This window comes from Notolepis coatsorum, assembly GCF_963971535.1.
Source record: "Notolepis coatsorum genome assembly, chromosome: 12".
NCBI lineage: Eukaryota > Metazoa > Chordata > Actinopteri > Aulopiformes > Paralepididae > Notolepis > Notolepis coatsorum.
In genome coordinates, this window is record NC_140176.1 from 124,282,133 (window position 1) to 124,297,367 (window position 15,235).

The 15,235-nt window shown below is 46.3% G+C and overlaps 1 protein-coding gene across 4 annotated transcripts in view; it reads left to right on the forward strand.

Moving 5' to 3' along the window:
* taok2a (TAO kinase 2a) overlaps nt 1-15,235 on the forward strand; it is a gene marked incomplete at its 3' end in the record, with an annotated part of 116,647 nt that overhangs the window by 29,288 nt on the left and 72,124 nt on the right. For 3 of the 4 annotated variants that reach the window (XM_084326130.1, XM_084326131.1, XM_084326132.1), the window contains 3 exons: nt 10,584-10,680; nt 11,010-11,123; nt 13,921-14,012. In XM_084326130.1, coding sequence (XP_084182256.1) covers nt 10,584-10,680; nt 11,010-11,123; nt 13,921-14,012 — 303 coding nt within the window. Of the gene's footprint in view, nt 1-10,583; nt 10,681-10,833; nt 10,876-11,009; nt 11,124-13,920; nt 14,013-15,235 lie in introns of those variants that run through there. The other variant, XM_084326133.1, reaches the window with a different exon arrangement.

The window sequence follows — 15,235 nt, forward strand, 5'->3', positions numbered from 1 at the left end:
AGCCAGGCAAGCAAGCAAGTAAGAACAAATTCTGATTTTATTTATTGTCAAAAGTATGCATAATGTTATGTTAATTCCACAACAAGACATGTAATGTTAATTACCTGAAATTATTCCGTTTTTTTTGGGGGGGAAACCCTGCATATATCGGTATCGGTTGATATCGGTATCGGAAATTAAGAGTTGGACAATATCGGTATATCGGTATCGGTAAAAAAGCCAATATCGAGCATCCCTAGTAATGAAACACCCCCATTAAATGTGGAAACATTTACTAAGCCGAGCGAACGCGCCGTGTTATGGGAGAAATACGCAACAGGCTGACGGACTTGTACATGGTGATGTCGGATATCAACGACTCCCTAAAGTCCATTGCTGCCTGGGCAGCGCGAAATACTAGTAAAGACCGTTAACCAATGTTTGACGTTGGTGTCATTAATAACCATGCTGGAATATGAATGCCTTTTTTCGTTTTGTTCTTTTGAAGTTCGATTAATTTAATACCCAGGAATTAAAGTTCTCCATCGTACGACGGATTTCCGTCAATTTGATTCCAAGTCGCGACGGATTTTTCGTCAATTGGCTACCTGGTATAATATGATTTGTAGAGGCATAGATACAATCTATTTTGATGTCGGTATTAGGTAGCCTATATAAATTATATATAATAGCATAGCCTACATTATGCAACAGTAACTTGCGCATAACGCATGGCACAGACACGGAGCCCTGCGAAGCCTGCATACAGTAAACTAACTTCATCGTTAATCTAACTGTTCTCCTTGTATCTTCACTAGGGGTGTAACGATGCATCGATTAATCAAAATGCATCGATTCTAATGTGTTCGATTTGATGCATCGATTTGAATATGTTAGAATCGATTATAATCAAAATTATATATATATATTTTTTTTATGTTTATTTTTTGTGTGTATTGTTTTATTTACCTATAGTCCATTCATGCTGAGTGAATCAGTTCCCCCAGCCAGGGGAATTAACTGATAGAAAATTAATAGAAAATGAATCGAATCGAATTGTGGTCAAATGAAGAGATTTCATGATGCATTGAATCGTTGCCTGAAGAATCCTAATCGAATCGTTGTGAGGTCGAATCGTTACACCCCTAATCTTTACGCTTATGAAAACATTAAATAATATTTATAGCCTATAGGGAGGTGTAGTGGTTACGTAATTTTGTTTTTTTCTTGTTCCACTTAATGTATTTCCCCATTGACCATTTCTAAAGCGGCTCATTTTAGATAAATAAAGCATTAACGTTGGCATGGTGTACCTTTCTGTGCGTATTTATCCACAATCTATAGCTCAACATGAAAATATTTGCAATTAATCTTAAAGGTAGCAAAATAACAACGTTTATGTTTTCGTTTGCTGGGAAACTACACTGCTATTTGGCGCTGCTGACTGACGTCACCACAGCGTAGACGCCTGGCTTTAGTCGCAGACCTAGGATCAGATTTCCCTTACATTCGATACGTTTTTTTTTTTTTTTTTTTATCCACTTTTTCTCCCATCCCAATTTCGTATCATCCAATTCAACCCTCCCCTGTCACGAACGCTGTTTCTTGCCTCCCACAAGCCGGCTGCAATGTGGACTAAGTCATACATAGCACATGTCCCCTCCGGTACTTGAGGTAACAGCAGTCGCATCTTTTCACCTGCGCAGCTCGATCTCTCAGTGGTGAGGAGTAGCGCATGGGAGGCTCACACTGCCCCCGACACTTCCTGATTCTACTGCGCAGGCGCACCAACCGACCTGTAGGAGTCGCTGTCCACAACGCCCGATCCCCACCCATCAGTTTCCCACCCCCTGATACGGCCAATGTGTATTAGTATGAACGACCAGCTAAACTGAAAGCAATGTGGAGCGCTGGGCTCGAACAGGCGAGCCCAGCGTCTCCGCATTCGTGGCGAGCGCCTTGCCCACTACGCCACGTAGCCGCCCCTACATTCGATAAGCTTAACAATTCGTACAATGGGAAAATAACTGACCCTGAATCTGTGGCTAGTATCTCTCTGGTGATCATATCCATTTATCAGATGAAGCCAAACACCATTTCTAAAAGCAACAACCACGTTATCATTATTTGTATTCACTGCATATTAAATCACTGTAAATACTAATGTAAATCATTGTTTCGTTGTACATATTGTGTATAGTTTATAACGTTATGGTTTCTACGGCGGGCTCTACATGCCCCGATTTAAAATGGTTATCTCCTCTTTGTATACTTTTTAGAGAATATGCTATACAGCGTTATATATATCGTTCTTATTTACTTTTGTCCTCACAGACAAAGTATTCTGCCAGGGAACTTATGGACACGACAGTAGTAGTTATAAGGTTTTTGAGTTTGTAACGTTAGTTAGCTACCGTGGTATCAGCCGGACGTGACGTGTAGCTAGCTATGATGCATGCAGTGCACAGGTCTGAGAAGAGGACCTGTACATTTTACTCTGTCTCGAAACGCCTCTACATGCCCCGATTTAAAATGGTTAACGACAGTATACATTGCTAACGTCTAGTACGTTTAGCGAGGTAACGTTAACGTTAGCTAGGTAGCTAGCTTGCTGGCCGTGACGTGGATCAGGCGACGGCACTGAACAGGCTGCCTAGTGAACAACCGGCTGCTGGTAAGTGTAGTTATTTTTTTGCAACAAATTAAAAACCTTATCACTACCTTTATTTCAACCAAAAAATGCTTAAACAATAATGTTCGTGGTAGAAGGGAACTCATTTTGTGCAAAAATGGAAAGCTTGCCAATGTTCATGCGGCAGAATTGTTACAATAGCCCATAATCCATTTTCCCAATGATGAAGCCCTGTACGGGTGGAACAACCAGTGACATCAGACTACACCTCCCTATAGGCCCTCGTTTGGCCATAATAGCCTATTCTCAAATGGCTATCCGCTGTGGGCTATCTCCTCGCTGATGGACCCAGTAGCCTATAACATATCGTATTCCTATGTCTCCAATGAATCGTGGGGCTCTGGGGAAGAAAGGTTGGGAACCCCTGCTATAGCCTATATCCTTTATAATGTTATTCTTCAGCAGTCTCCTAGCAGCTTCATTAACCCCGACCCGTCTCAGCCACAGCATCACTGAGGCCGGTAGGGCTGGGCGATATGGAAAAAAATCATATCGCCATAACGATATGATAATTTTATTTTATTTCTCGATATCGATAATTATCGAATTGTTATAAGTATAAAAAAAAATTAAAAAAAAAAAAAAAACTTTTTTTTTTTTTTTTTTTTTTTTAACAACAGATGTATGTTTATTTTGCAGCAATTCTTTGTCATTGCCGCCATCTTTAGTGTTACATCCCCTCACACTCCAGTTCTCAGGCTGCAGCTGGTTTAAAAGCTAAAGTAAACCGGCTTCTCTGCTGGCTGTGGCTCCAGAGGAGTTGAACAGTTCTGGCTCTGCTAGTTTATTTTCGATCTTTTGGCGCTTTTTTGGTGGACAAACCACTGCACATGTGCACTGTGACTCGTGACTGGAGTCTAGTTCTGCTAGCACACATAGCCTACTGTGTACAGACGGTTTCAAAATGTATTTTAAATTAGAAAGCAAACAAAATAAATGGACAAGAGAAAAAGAAATCTGAATTTGGTCAGTATTGTCATTTGGACAAGCAAAGCCATTACTTTAAGTTGCAGGCAAGAAAGACAAGTCTGTCCACTGTCTCTGGTTTTAAAACTGCCCTGTTGCAGGTAAAAAAAAAAAAAAACGATTTTTCGATTTTTTTTTTTTATTTCGATATTCGATATCGATTATTAAAATATATCGCGATAGTTATCGTTATATCGCCCAGCCCTAGAGGCCGGCTGTGGAAAACAATGCTGTGGCTGGATCGGGTTTAATGAAGCTGCTAGGAGACTGCTTCTCGGCTACGAATTAAAGCCACAATTGAAAATGGAATACTACTGTATTTATGCATGTATTAATAGTATTGAATAGTTGAATAGAATCAATTGATTAAGTTGTCTGCAATATGTCGTCGGCGTCCCCCCTCCCCCCCCCCTGGCGTGGCAGGCTCACCCATGCGTATCCACAGACTCTGATCATGGTCTTCTACACCAGGGGTTCCCACAGTGGGGGTTGTGAGCCGGGAGGGAGGGTCGCCAGATGAGTAAAAAAAATCCAAAAGATCTTTATTTATTTTTGTAGTCGGGCCACTGAGAAGCAGGCCAGGCCAGTGTTTCTAGTTGCAGCAGCGCAATAGTTAGATAACCTAGGTGGGGAACAACCAGGAGATCACTGCAACTCACACAAGTTGGAGAACTATCTCTCTCTCTCTCTCTTGCTCTCACACACACACACAAAAGGAGCCGCATGTGATTGGTGGAGGCGGGACCCTTACAAAAAACTGTTGTTGCTAATCATTGACACATGCTAGCCTGTAATAATCCCCCCCCAGACAAATCTACTTTGCATTTGATATATTGCAAATATATGCCATCACACACAATTATAAAATGAATATGTGGTGTTTTGATCAGGGCTGAAGTTGAATAAAATATTGTATTGTTTTCAATTTGACATTACAAAAAAAACAGAAAATCCATCAAAATCAGTGTTGTTGCTAATCATATATGCTAGCCTGTTTTTTAACAATAATTTGTGATGCCATCACAAACACTGGCATTTAAAGGGTACAAATAAAAAAATGCCTGCACCAGAATGCAGGAAATGAAGTCTTTGTAACAAGAAATGTCCTGGTGGGGGACCCCCAGATTAGAGCCATATGAAATCCGTTTTATTTTTTTCCAAATGACATTTTATTTTTTTCCAAATAATTTTTGGCATTTTTTTTCCGAAAACGCCGGAACTCGTCATTCCCCGCCATGCTCAAGTTGCCGAGGACGCCGGAACTCGTCTTTGATATCAATATTTCAAAAATCTGTGATCGGAATCATATTTCCCCTCTGCAGCCTTGACACACAGTTCTGATCTCCTCTCAATCCTCTAGCGGTTCAAGATCGCCATCTGGTGGCCGATCGACAGATCGAAAAACCGAATGTCAACCTTTAACCCGGCAGGACTCACTCCATATTAGGGGTGGGACGATACATCGATCCAGATCGATACATCGATGTAATTATCAACAATCGAATCGGATCGATGCGATGTAATAAGATCGATTCATATCGATACTCTTATTTTGAAAATCCTGTGGCGAGTCTCATATCCGCCCAAGAACAACAGCAGTAGCTCCGTGTGTGTAGATGTTACAGCATAGCATTCTCCCTTTCTGTGTGTGTGTGTGTGTGTGCGCGCGTCTTTGGAAAGACCAGATGAGGTCAGAGGAGTTTGATGTTTAAATGTTATTTAAACAGAAACAATATAATACATAATAAATGTAGGCCTATACATGATCATGCAACATCAACAAATTGTTGTAGGAACGGTTTGGGAGAGGGAGGTTTTGAGTTCCAAAAAATGTAGCTTAAAGTTTAAAGCTCAATATATAAAAACGTGGCACTTTACAGTGAACAGGAGGTCTATTTGTATTAAAAACAATAGATTGATTTTCCTTTAAATGTCTGGAAGAGCTCAAAAATACAAATGTCAAATGATATTTTCATTACCTTTTTTTATCTAAATGTTACTGATTGTGTTAAATGGGCATATGATATCATCTCATATCGATCGCAGGCACCTGAATCTAATCGTATCGTATTGTATCGTGAGAGACTTTGTGATATCGGCAAATATCGTATCGTTGTCCAAAGAATCGATATCGTATCGTATCATGATGAAACTGGTGATTCCCACCCCTACTCCATATGTGGTCCGGGCACTCGCTAATGTTAGAGAGACTCAGTCTTCACACAGTGAACATCGATCGGTGGAAATAACTCGAAAAAACAACATGATTTGGACGTATATACTATTATACAACCTGGAAATGGATCCGGTATTTCGACATCCCATAATTGAAAACGGTTTACTCCACGCTGATCGCCCAACGGCCCGAGGAGACTGGGGTGAGTTTTAGCGTTATATTCTAACGTGTTCTTTACTAACTGCTATGATGAACATATGACCCACATTAGATGAATGGTATAACGTTGCCCACGGAATTATAAACGCCCCCTCGCCCATCCGGTCAACATCAGATGACGTGTAGTAAATTCTAGAAGTACGTCCAATTGAAATTTTTGATCTCGCACAGATTCCTACCAAACTGTATTTCATCATCAATATAATGCATTTGGGGCTATAAATCACGTTCTGGAGAAAGCTTTAGACCATATTTTAGTATGAATATGTGAATGAAAAAGTTTAACGTTGCTACACCATGAACAATACATATAGGACCTTGACTGGGCCCTAATAATGGCAATCTAGCAATAGAATTTAAAAAGTTATAGCCCTGCAAAGAAGGGGAACTTCTCCATGTTAAATAGAGCTGGCAACGGATGGTATATCATGAATTTAACCTCGGCAGTTAAAGTGTTAACTACAACAAGCAATGCTGTTTGTTATTTAAGATGAGGTCGGACTCGGCACTGACAGATTTGTGTTCATTGTGCTGCTTTTATAAAGCCTCAAATGACGGCTTACAATATTTCATGAAAGCAAAGTGTTTTGTTTGTCTAAGATTTTAAAAGGTTTAAACTTTACAGCACTGACAAAGTTGAACAAAGTGCTGTACAAGTCCCACAACATAAAAAAAAAATGTAATTTTTTTTAATTTTTTTTTATATAGTTGATTCCATTTTTATTGCTCAATTCCGCGATTCCGTCCGCGATTCCGTGATCGCGGATTCCATATGGCTCTACCCCAGACCCCCTGCTTAAAAAGTGGCCTGACTGGGGCTATATTTTGCACTATATTTCCTGGCCTGAATGATTTCCCCAGTCCGGCCCTGGTTAAAAGCCTCCAATTTTTATATATTTTTTTTATAATAGTGGGGGTCGCGGGTCTCTGACACCGTTATTTGGGGGTCGTGGCCTGAAAAGTTTGGGAACCCCTGTTCTACACCACACATCCTGACACACAGACACTAGAAACAGCCACGTCCTCCACACAGCAGGACATGACTCCACACAGCAGGACATGACTCCACACAGCAGGACAACATGACTCCACACAGCAGGACATGACTCCACACAGCAGGACATGACTCCACACAGCAGGACATGACTCCACACAGCAGGACATGACTCCACACAGCAGGACATGACTCCACACAGCAGGACATGACTCCACACAGCAGGACATGACTCCAGGACAGCAATGATGAAGGACCGCAATGGAAACAAGCCTATGGCTTTATTGTGTTATTTAATCCTATTGGTAAATGGTGGGCTGATGTGTATACCTGTTCAATTGTATAATAATTCATTTAATTTATATAGCGCTTCTCAATGACCCGAAGTCGCTGACAATAGTCGGGAGCAAAGTAAAAACAAAGAAACAAAAACAAAGAAAAGAAACAAAAACAAAGAAACGACAAAGAAACAAACAGAAGGAACATGAGACCATGGGGGGAACAGGGAAGACAGCATGATAGCACAAAAAGACAGGAGACAGACATCAATCAGGTTGGAGGGGGGGGCGGGGGGGGGTTATGGGTGGCGGGGGTTGAAGACATATGCGTTATTAATTAAACTGGCGCCCCCAAAAGTGGCAATTTTTTTTACTTGAACTTGAGGACTGCATACTTTTTTTGCAAACCAATACTATACTTTATACGTATAGCACATGCATGAGCCTGTTCTCTTTTGAAAGATAACAATCTGAAGTTGCTAGGGCGGCTACGTGGCGTAGTGGGCAAGGCACTCGCCACGAATGCGGAGACGCTGGGCTCGCCTGTTCGAGCCCAGCGTTCCACATTGCTTTCAGTTTAGCTGGTCGTTCATACTAATACACATTGGCCGTATCAGGGGGTGGGAAACTGATGGGTGGGGATCGGGCGTTGTGGACAGCGACTCCTACAGGCCGGTTGGTGCGCCTGCGCAGTAGAATCAGGAAGTGTCGGGGGCAGCGTGAGCCTCCCACGCGTTACTCCTCGCCACTGAGAGATCGAGCCCCGCAGGTGAAAAGATGCGACTGCTGTTACCTCAAGTACCGGAGGGGACTTGTGCTATGTATGACTTAGTCCACATTGCAGCCGGCTTGTGGGAGGCAAGAAACAGCGTTCGTGACAGGGGAGGGTTGAATTGGATGATACGAAATTGGGATGGGAGAAAATATAGAAAAATGGGAGAAAAAGTGGATTAAAAAAAAACAATCTGAAGTTGCTGATACAACAAAGGAAATTCACTTTTAGTGCTAATGAAGGTCTGAACTTGCGTTGTAGAAAAACTTGTTACTCAAAAAAGACTTGTTACTCACGTTTTGCAATATCCAAACGTATATTTCCCAAGAAAATGGTATGGCTGAACACCCTTAGGTCCATAGCCTGAAGTCTTGTGTAGTACATGTCCAAATTTCATAAAGATCTGTTCAGAAATGAGCGATATAGAGAGATTTGGGTAAAATGTGAAAAGGTCTGCCGGTTTCCATTTTCTCAGACTCCAATGCATTCGGCAATTTTTTACTTCCTGTCTTCGCTCGTGACTTTTCACCTAGATCCCTGATTCGCTCATCCCCACGTGGGGTTTATGTATTTTAATCTACCGTACTTTTCGCACTATAAGCCGCACTGGACTATAAGCCGCAGGTGTTTTAATGTTTAATTACCATATGTAATTAGCATTGGGACACAATACTGTCAGACAAATAACAAGAATGAACTCATTTACAAGTTGTATTAAGTTTAGCAAATAAGGGAACAGATAAATAACATTTCAATGCAGTCAAAAAAGCAATATTTTGATTTTTACATTTTCGGGTTTGGTCACGTCGAGTCACATATAAGCCGCACCGTTATATAAGCCGCAGGGTCGAAAAATGGGGGGAAAAGCCGCGGCTTATAGTCCGAAAAGTACGGTATGTTGTTGGCCTGGTTTCTTTTGTTATTGTATTTTTGTTGTTGTTTTGTATATGTCTAATATGGACCTTGAGTCTGGAATAAAGTCTTCATCATCTCTCTCTTCCCTCCCCCTCTCTCTCTCTTCCCTTCCTCCCTGTGTCTCTCTCTCTCTCCTCTCTTCCATCCCTCCCTCCCTGTGTGTCTCTCTCTTTCTTCCCTCCCTCCCTCCCTCCCTGTGTCACCCCCTCCTCTCTTTCTTCCCTCCCTCTCTTCCCTTCCTCCCTATGTCTCTCTTCCCCCCCTCCCTGTGTCTCTCTTCCCTCCCTCCCTGTCTCTCTCTTCCCTCCCTGTCTCTCTCTCTTCCCTCCCTCCCCATCTCTCTCTTCCCTCCCTCCCTGTGTCTCTGTTCCCTCCCTCCCCATCTCTCTCTCTTCCCTCCCTCCCTGTCTCTCTCTTCCCTCCCTCCCCATCTCTCTCTCTTCCCTCCCTCCCTGTCTCTCTTCCCTCCCTCCCTGTCTCTCTTCCCTCCCTCCCCATCTCTCTCTCTTCCCTCCCTCCCCATCTCTCTCTGTTCCCTCCCTCCCCATCTCTCTCTCTTCCCTCCCTCCCTGTCTCTCTTCCCTCCCTCCCCATCTCTCTCTCTTCCCTCCCTCCCCATCTCTCTCTCTTCCCTCCCTCCCTGTCTCTCTTCCCTCCCTCCCCATCTCTCTCTGTTCCCTCCCTCCCCATCTCTCTCTCTTCCCTCCCTCCCCATCTCTCTCTCTTCCCTCCCTCCCCATCTCTCTCTCTTCCCTCCCTCCCCATCTCTCTCTCTTCCCTCCCTCCCCATCTCTCTCTTCCCTCCCTCCCCATCTCTCTCTGTTGCCTCCCTCCCGGTCTCTCTTCCCTCCCTCCCCATCTCTCTCTCTCTTCCCTCCCTCCCTGTCTCTCTTCCCTTCCTCCCTGTCTCTCTTCCCTCCCTCCCCATCTCTCTCTCTTCCCTCTCTCTTCCATCCCTCCCTGTCTCTCTCTTCCCTCCCTCCCTGTGTCTCTTTCTCTCTTCCCTGTCTCTCTCTTCCCTCTCTCCCTGTGTCTCTCTGTTCCCTCCCTCCCCATCTCTCTCTTCCCTCCCTCCCCATCTCTCTCTTCCCTCTCTCTCTTCCTTCCCTCCCTGTCTCTCTCTTCCCTCCCTCCCTGTGTCTCTTTCTCTCTTCCCTGTCTCTCTCTCTTCCCTCTCTCCCTGTGTCTCTCTGGTCCCTCCCTCCCCATCTCTCTCTCTTCCCTCTCTCCCTCCCTGTGTCTCTCTCTTCCCTCCCTCCCCGTCTCTCTCTCTTCCCTCCCTCCCCATCTCTCTCTCTTCCCTCCCTCCCCATCTCTCTCTCTTCCCTCCCTCCCCATCTCTCTCTCTTCCCTCCCTCCCCATCTCTCTCTCTTCCCTCCCTCCCCATCTCTCTCTCTTCCCTCCCTCCCCATCTCTCTCTCTTCCCTCCCTCCCCATCTCTCTCTTCCCTCCCTCCCCATCTCTCTCTCTTCCCTCCCTCCCCATCTCTCTCTTCCCTCCCTCCCCATCTCTCTCTCTTCCCTCCCTCCCTCCATGTGTCGCTCTCTTCCCTCCCTCCCTCCCGTGTCTCTTATTCGCCCCATCCTTGCAGTTCACAAGAAACCCCTCCAGGAAGTAGAAATAGCTGCTATTACCCACGGTGCACTGCTGGGCCTGGCCTACCTCCACTCTCACAACATGATCCACAGGTAAATATTACCCAGGGTGCACTGCTGGGCCTGGCCCACCTCCACTCTCACAACATGATCCACAGGTAAATATTACCCAGGGTGCACTGCTGGGCCTGGCCTACCTCCACTCTCACAACATGATCCACAGGTAAATATTACCCAGGGTGCACTGCTGGGCCTGGCCTACCTCCACTCTCACAACATGATCCACAGGTAAATATTACCCAGGGTGCACTGCTGGGCCTGGCCCACCTCCACAGGTAAAGTGTCCGTCTGTTTGCCACAGTGATGTTGTCGTCCCGCGGCGCTCCTTGCCGTCATGTGACAGGTGTGTTTGATTCCGTCAGAGACGTGAAGGCGGGCAACATCCTCCTGACGGAGCCGGGCCAAGTCAAGCTGGGGGACTTTGGCTCCGCCTCCATCGTGGCCCCGGCCAACTCCTTTGTGGGAACCCCCTACTGGTGAGTAATTGAACTGCAGCGACCCTCCCAAATTAGGCATCAAATGGCGGGTGGAAAACTTAGGCAATTTGGATTTTCCGGTTTATATATAGTTCTAATCTTGTAGGAGTTGACAAATGGAATTCATGGTTCTCTGAGGACCCGACAAACCGTTTGGGCGAAAGCCGCGTGGAACCGGGCTCCTGATGCAGCACCACGGCCTCCACACTCCCTCCCAGCGCTCAGCTGAACCGGGCTCCTGATGCAGCACCACGGCCTTCACACTCCCTCCCAGCGCTCAGCTGAACCAGGCTCCTGATGCAGCACCACGGCCTCCACACTCCCTCCCAGCGCTCAGCTGAACCAGGCTCCTGATGCAGCACCACGGCCTCCACACTCCCTCCCAGCGCTCAGCTGAACCAGGCTCCTGATGCAGCACCACGGCCTCCACACTCCCTCCCAGCGCTCAGCTGAACCAGGCTCCTGATGCAGCACCACGGCCTCCACACTCCCTCCCAGCGCTCAGCTGAACCGGGCTCCTGATGCAGCACCACGGCCTTCACACTCCCTCCCAGCGCTCAGCTGAACCAGGCTCCTGATGCAGCACCACGGCCTTCACACTCCCTCCCAGCGCTCAGCTGAACCAGGCTCCTGATGCAGCACCACGGCCTCCACACTCCCTCCCAGCGCTCAGCTGAACCGGGCTCCTGATGCAGCACCACGGCCTCCACACTCCCTCCCAGCGCTCAGCTGAACCGGGCTCCTGATGCAGCACCACGGCCTCCACACTCCCTCCCAGCGCTCAGCTGAACCAGGCTCCTGATGCAGCACCACGGCCTCCACACTCCCTCCCAGCGCTCAGCTGAACCAGGCTCCTGATGCAGCACCACGGCCTCCACACTCCCTCCCAGCGCTCAGCTGAACCAGGCTCCTGATGCAGCACCACGGCCTTCACACTCCCTCCCAGCGCTCAGCTGAACCAGGCTCCTGATGCAGCACCACGGCCTTCACACTCCCTCCCAGCGCTCAGCTGAACCAGGCTCCTGATGCAGCACCACGGCCTCCACACTCCCTCCCAGCGCTCAGCTGAACCAGGCTCCTGATGCAGCACCACGGCCTCCACACTCCCTCCCAGCGCTCAGCTGAACCAGGCTCCTGATGCAGCACCACGGCCTTCACACTCCCTCCCAGCGCTCAGCTGAACCAGGCTCCTGATGCAGCACCACGGCCTTCACACTCCCTCCCAGCGCTCAGCTGAACCAGGCTCCTGATGCAGCACCACGGCCTCCACACTCCCTCCCAGCGCTCAGCTGAACCAGGCTCCTGATGCAGCACCACGGCCTCCACACTCCCTCCCAGCGCTCAGCTGAACCAGGCTCCTGATGCAGCACCACGGCCTCCACACTCCCTCCCAGCGCTCAGCTGAACCAGGCTCCTGATGCAGCACCACGGCCTTCACACTCCCTCCCAGCGCTCAGCTGAACCAGGCTCCTGATGCAGCACCACGGCCTTCACACTCCCTCCCAGCGCTCAGCTGAACCAGGCTCCTGATGCAGCACCACGGCCTTCACACTCCCTCCCAGCGCTCAGCTGAATTCACATCACAGCTAACTCTGAACGGCAGCAGACCGGGATCATTGAATTCATGGCCTGTGTGCCCCTGTGGGGAGGAGCTGGGAGGGGTGGAGCCTGGGATACAGCTAGCCCCTGAGGGGTGGAGCCTGGGATACAGCTAGCCCCTGAGGGGTGGAGCCTGGGATACAGCTAGCCCCTGAGGGGTGGAGCCTGGGATACAGCTAGCCCCTGAGGGGTGGAGCCTGGGATACAGCTAGCCCCTGAGGGGTGGAGCCTGGGATACAGCTAGCCCCTGAGGGGTGGAGCCTGGGATACAGCTAGCCCCTGAGGGGTGGAGCCTGGGATACAGCTAGCCCCTGAGGGGTGGAGCCTGGGATACAGCTAGCCCCTGCTCTGAACGGCTGACTACTATTAAAACTACTAGCGGCAACTTTCAGCAGGGTAGGGAGAGTGGTGGCCAATCAGAAACCACGATGGCACGGCAGCGACCAATCGGGAAAGGGAATACTTCTAACAGAACTCCTTTTTGTACCGACCATTAAGATGCTTGCTAGAGTAAGTGAATGCTTACGTTTAAGACAACGTAGTTTGTTTTTCAGATTACTGCTTAAATAGAGGAGCTAGTCGCTACCCAGATATCTGTGGTCATGATAGACGGGCAAAAGGTTTTGTCATTTGTTATCAAGTGTTTAATGGGAAATATCTAGAAACGGTGGGTGGCTTAACCCTTTCACTACCACACTACAGACGGTTAACCCTTTACTATCACACTACAGACGGTTAACCCTTCGTCGCATGGCAGTGAAAGGGGTAACCTGTGTTGTCGCAGTGAAAGGGTTAACCGTTTGGTAGTGCGGCAGTTAAAGGGTTAAAACTGGAGTCCAATGCCAACGTCTTCAACAGAGGATTAAAAAGTGTGGCTGAACTCAAAGCAGCAGTGCGCACATAAAATCATGTAGACGCCGACTGGTTCTGTTGTTTTGATCATGGACTCTTGTTCTGGTAACTATTTGTTCTGATTTTAATTCTGTATTATACTGTTCATTTTATAATATCTTTTAGAAAAGCCTCAATGGACCGGTGTTGAAAACTAGCACTTGTGCTATAAACACGCAAAACAACACATCTGGTCTGTCCACTGTGGCTGGTCCAATGTAGCTGTGCTGTCTATTTTAAATAAACGTTTTCATTGATTCGTTCATGGATTGATGGAGGATGCGTTTGAATACTGTGCCCCTGACAGGATGGCCCCGGAGGTGATCCTAGCCATGGACGAGGGTCAGTACGACGGCAAGGTGGACGTGTGGTCCCTGGGCATCACCTGCATAGAGCTGGGTACGTATCTTAACAGGCGCCCCCAAAAGTGGCCATTTTAGTTTGAGGACTGCATACTTCTTTTTGCAAACCACAATACTATACTTTATACTTATAGCACATGCATGAGCCTGGTCTCGTTTGAAAGATAACACTCTGAAGTTTCTGATACAATAAAGAATTCACTTTTAGTGCTAATGAAATAAGAGTAACATAGGTCTGAACATGAGTTGTAGAAAAACTTGTTTACTCACGTTTTTCTGTAGTAGTTGCAATATCCAGAAGTAGTATATCCAACAAATTTCATAAAGATCCGTTCAGAAATGAGTGATTAGGAGTGATTTTGGTCAACAGTTCAAGCAGTTTTTTTTATTTCTCTTCCTGTTTTCGCACGTTTCTGGCACTCAACCGTTGGGTGCCAGAAACGTGTTCTTTCCGTGAACGGCACTGGAAGTGTTAAAGTGCTTGATTTTTTACCAAAGAAAGTCGAGGCCTGGAATTCCTTGAAAACAGCAAATTTTTTAACAAGGTGCTTAGAAAGTAATTGAAATTCAAATCAACCATTCGCATTGAATATTTTGTTCATCCATGATAAAATTGTTCTGAATCAAGAAATCGTATTTTTGTTCTGTTTTAACACTTTGAGAGCCAGCCGTGTTTTCCTTTTTACCCCCTTGAATGCCCAAATCCACTCCAATGTTAACGTTAATATCGCCTAATCTATGTTTTAAATTATGGCTATGTGTCTAATCCGCCTGTCGCTTATCAAAGACTCATTTTCCAGTCAACATTGTCAAAACAGATTGTTTTTTTATCGCTTAATTTCAGTTTGATAGCATTTTGAAAAGCACTCGTTTTCGCGGAAAAAACAACACATTCTATGATAATCGTCTTTTACTGGAATATTCTAGAACGTTTTTAATTTGTCAGCCTATTTATGAATCGTTTTCAAATAAACGCTAGATAATCGATAGTATGTGTGCGCACGCACGCTCGTGCCTCGCGCTGATAATCGCTGCTCTTATTTCCTGATGGCTTTTACAGTCAAAACAGCCATATCACATATAGGGGAAATGCTTATATATCCGTGAAAACGAGTCTGATTATCCTAAGACTGATAACATAGATTCCTTACCTGAGATCAGATGGTATCCAAATGGTTTATTCCAATTTCCGATCGTCATTCGGAAAAATCGCTCATTTGATTGATCCATCGTGTGTACAGTAAAACACATATTCGCCGC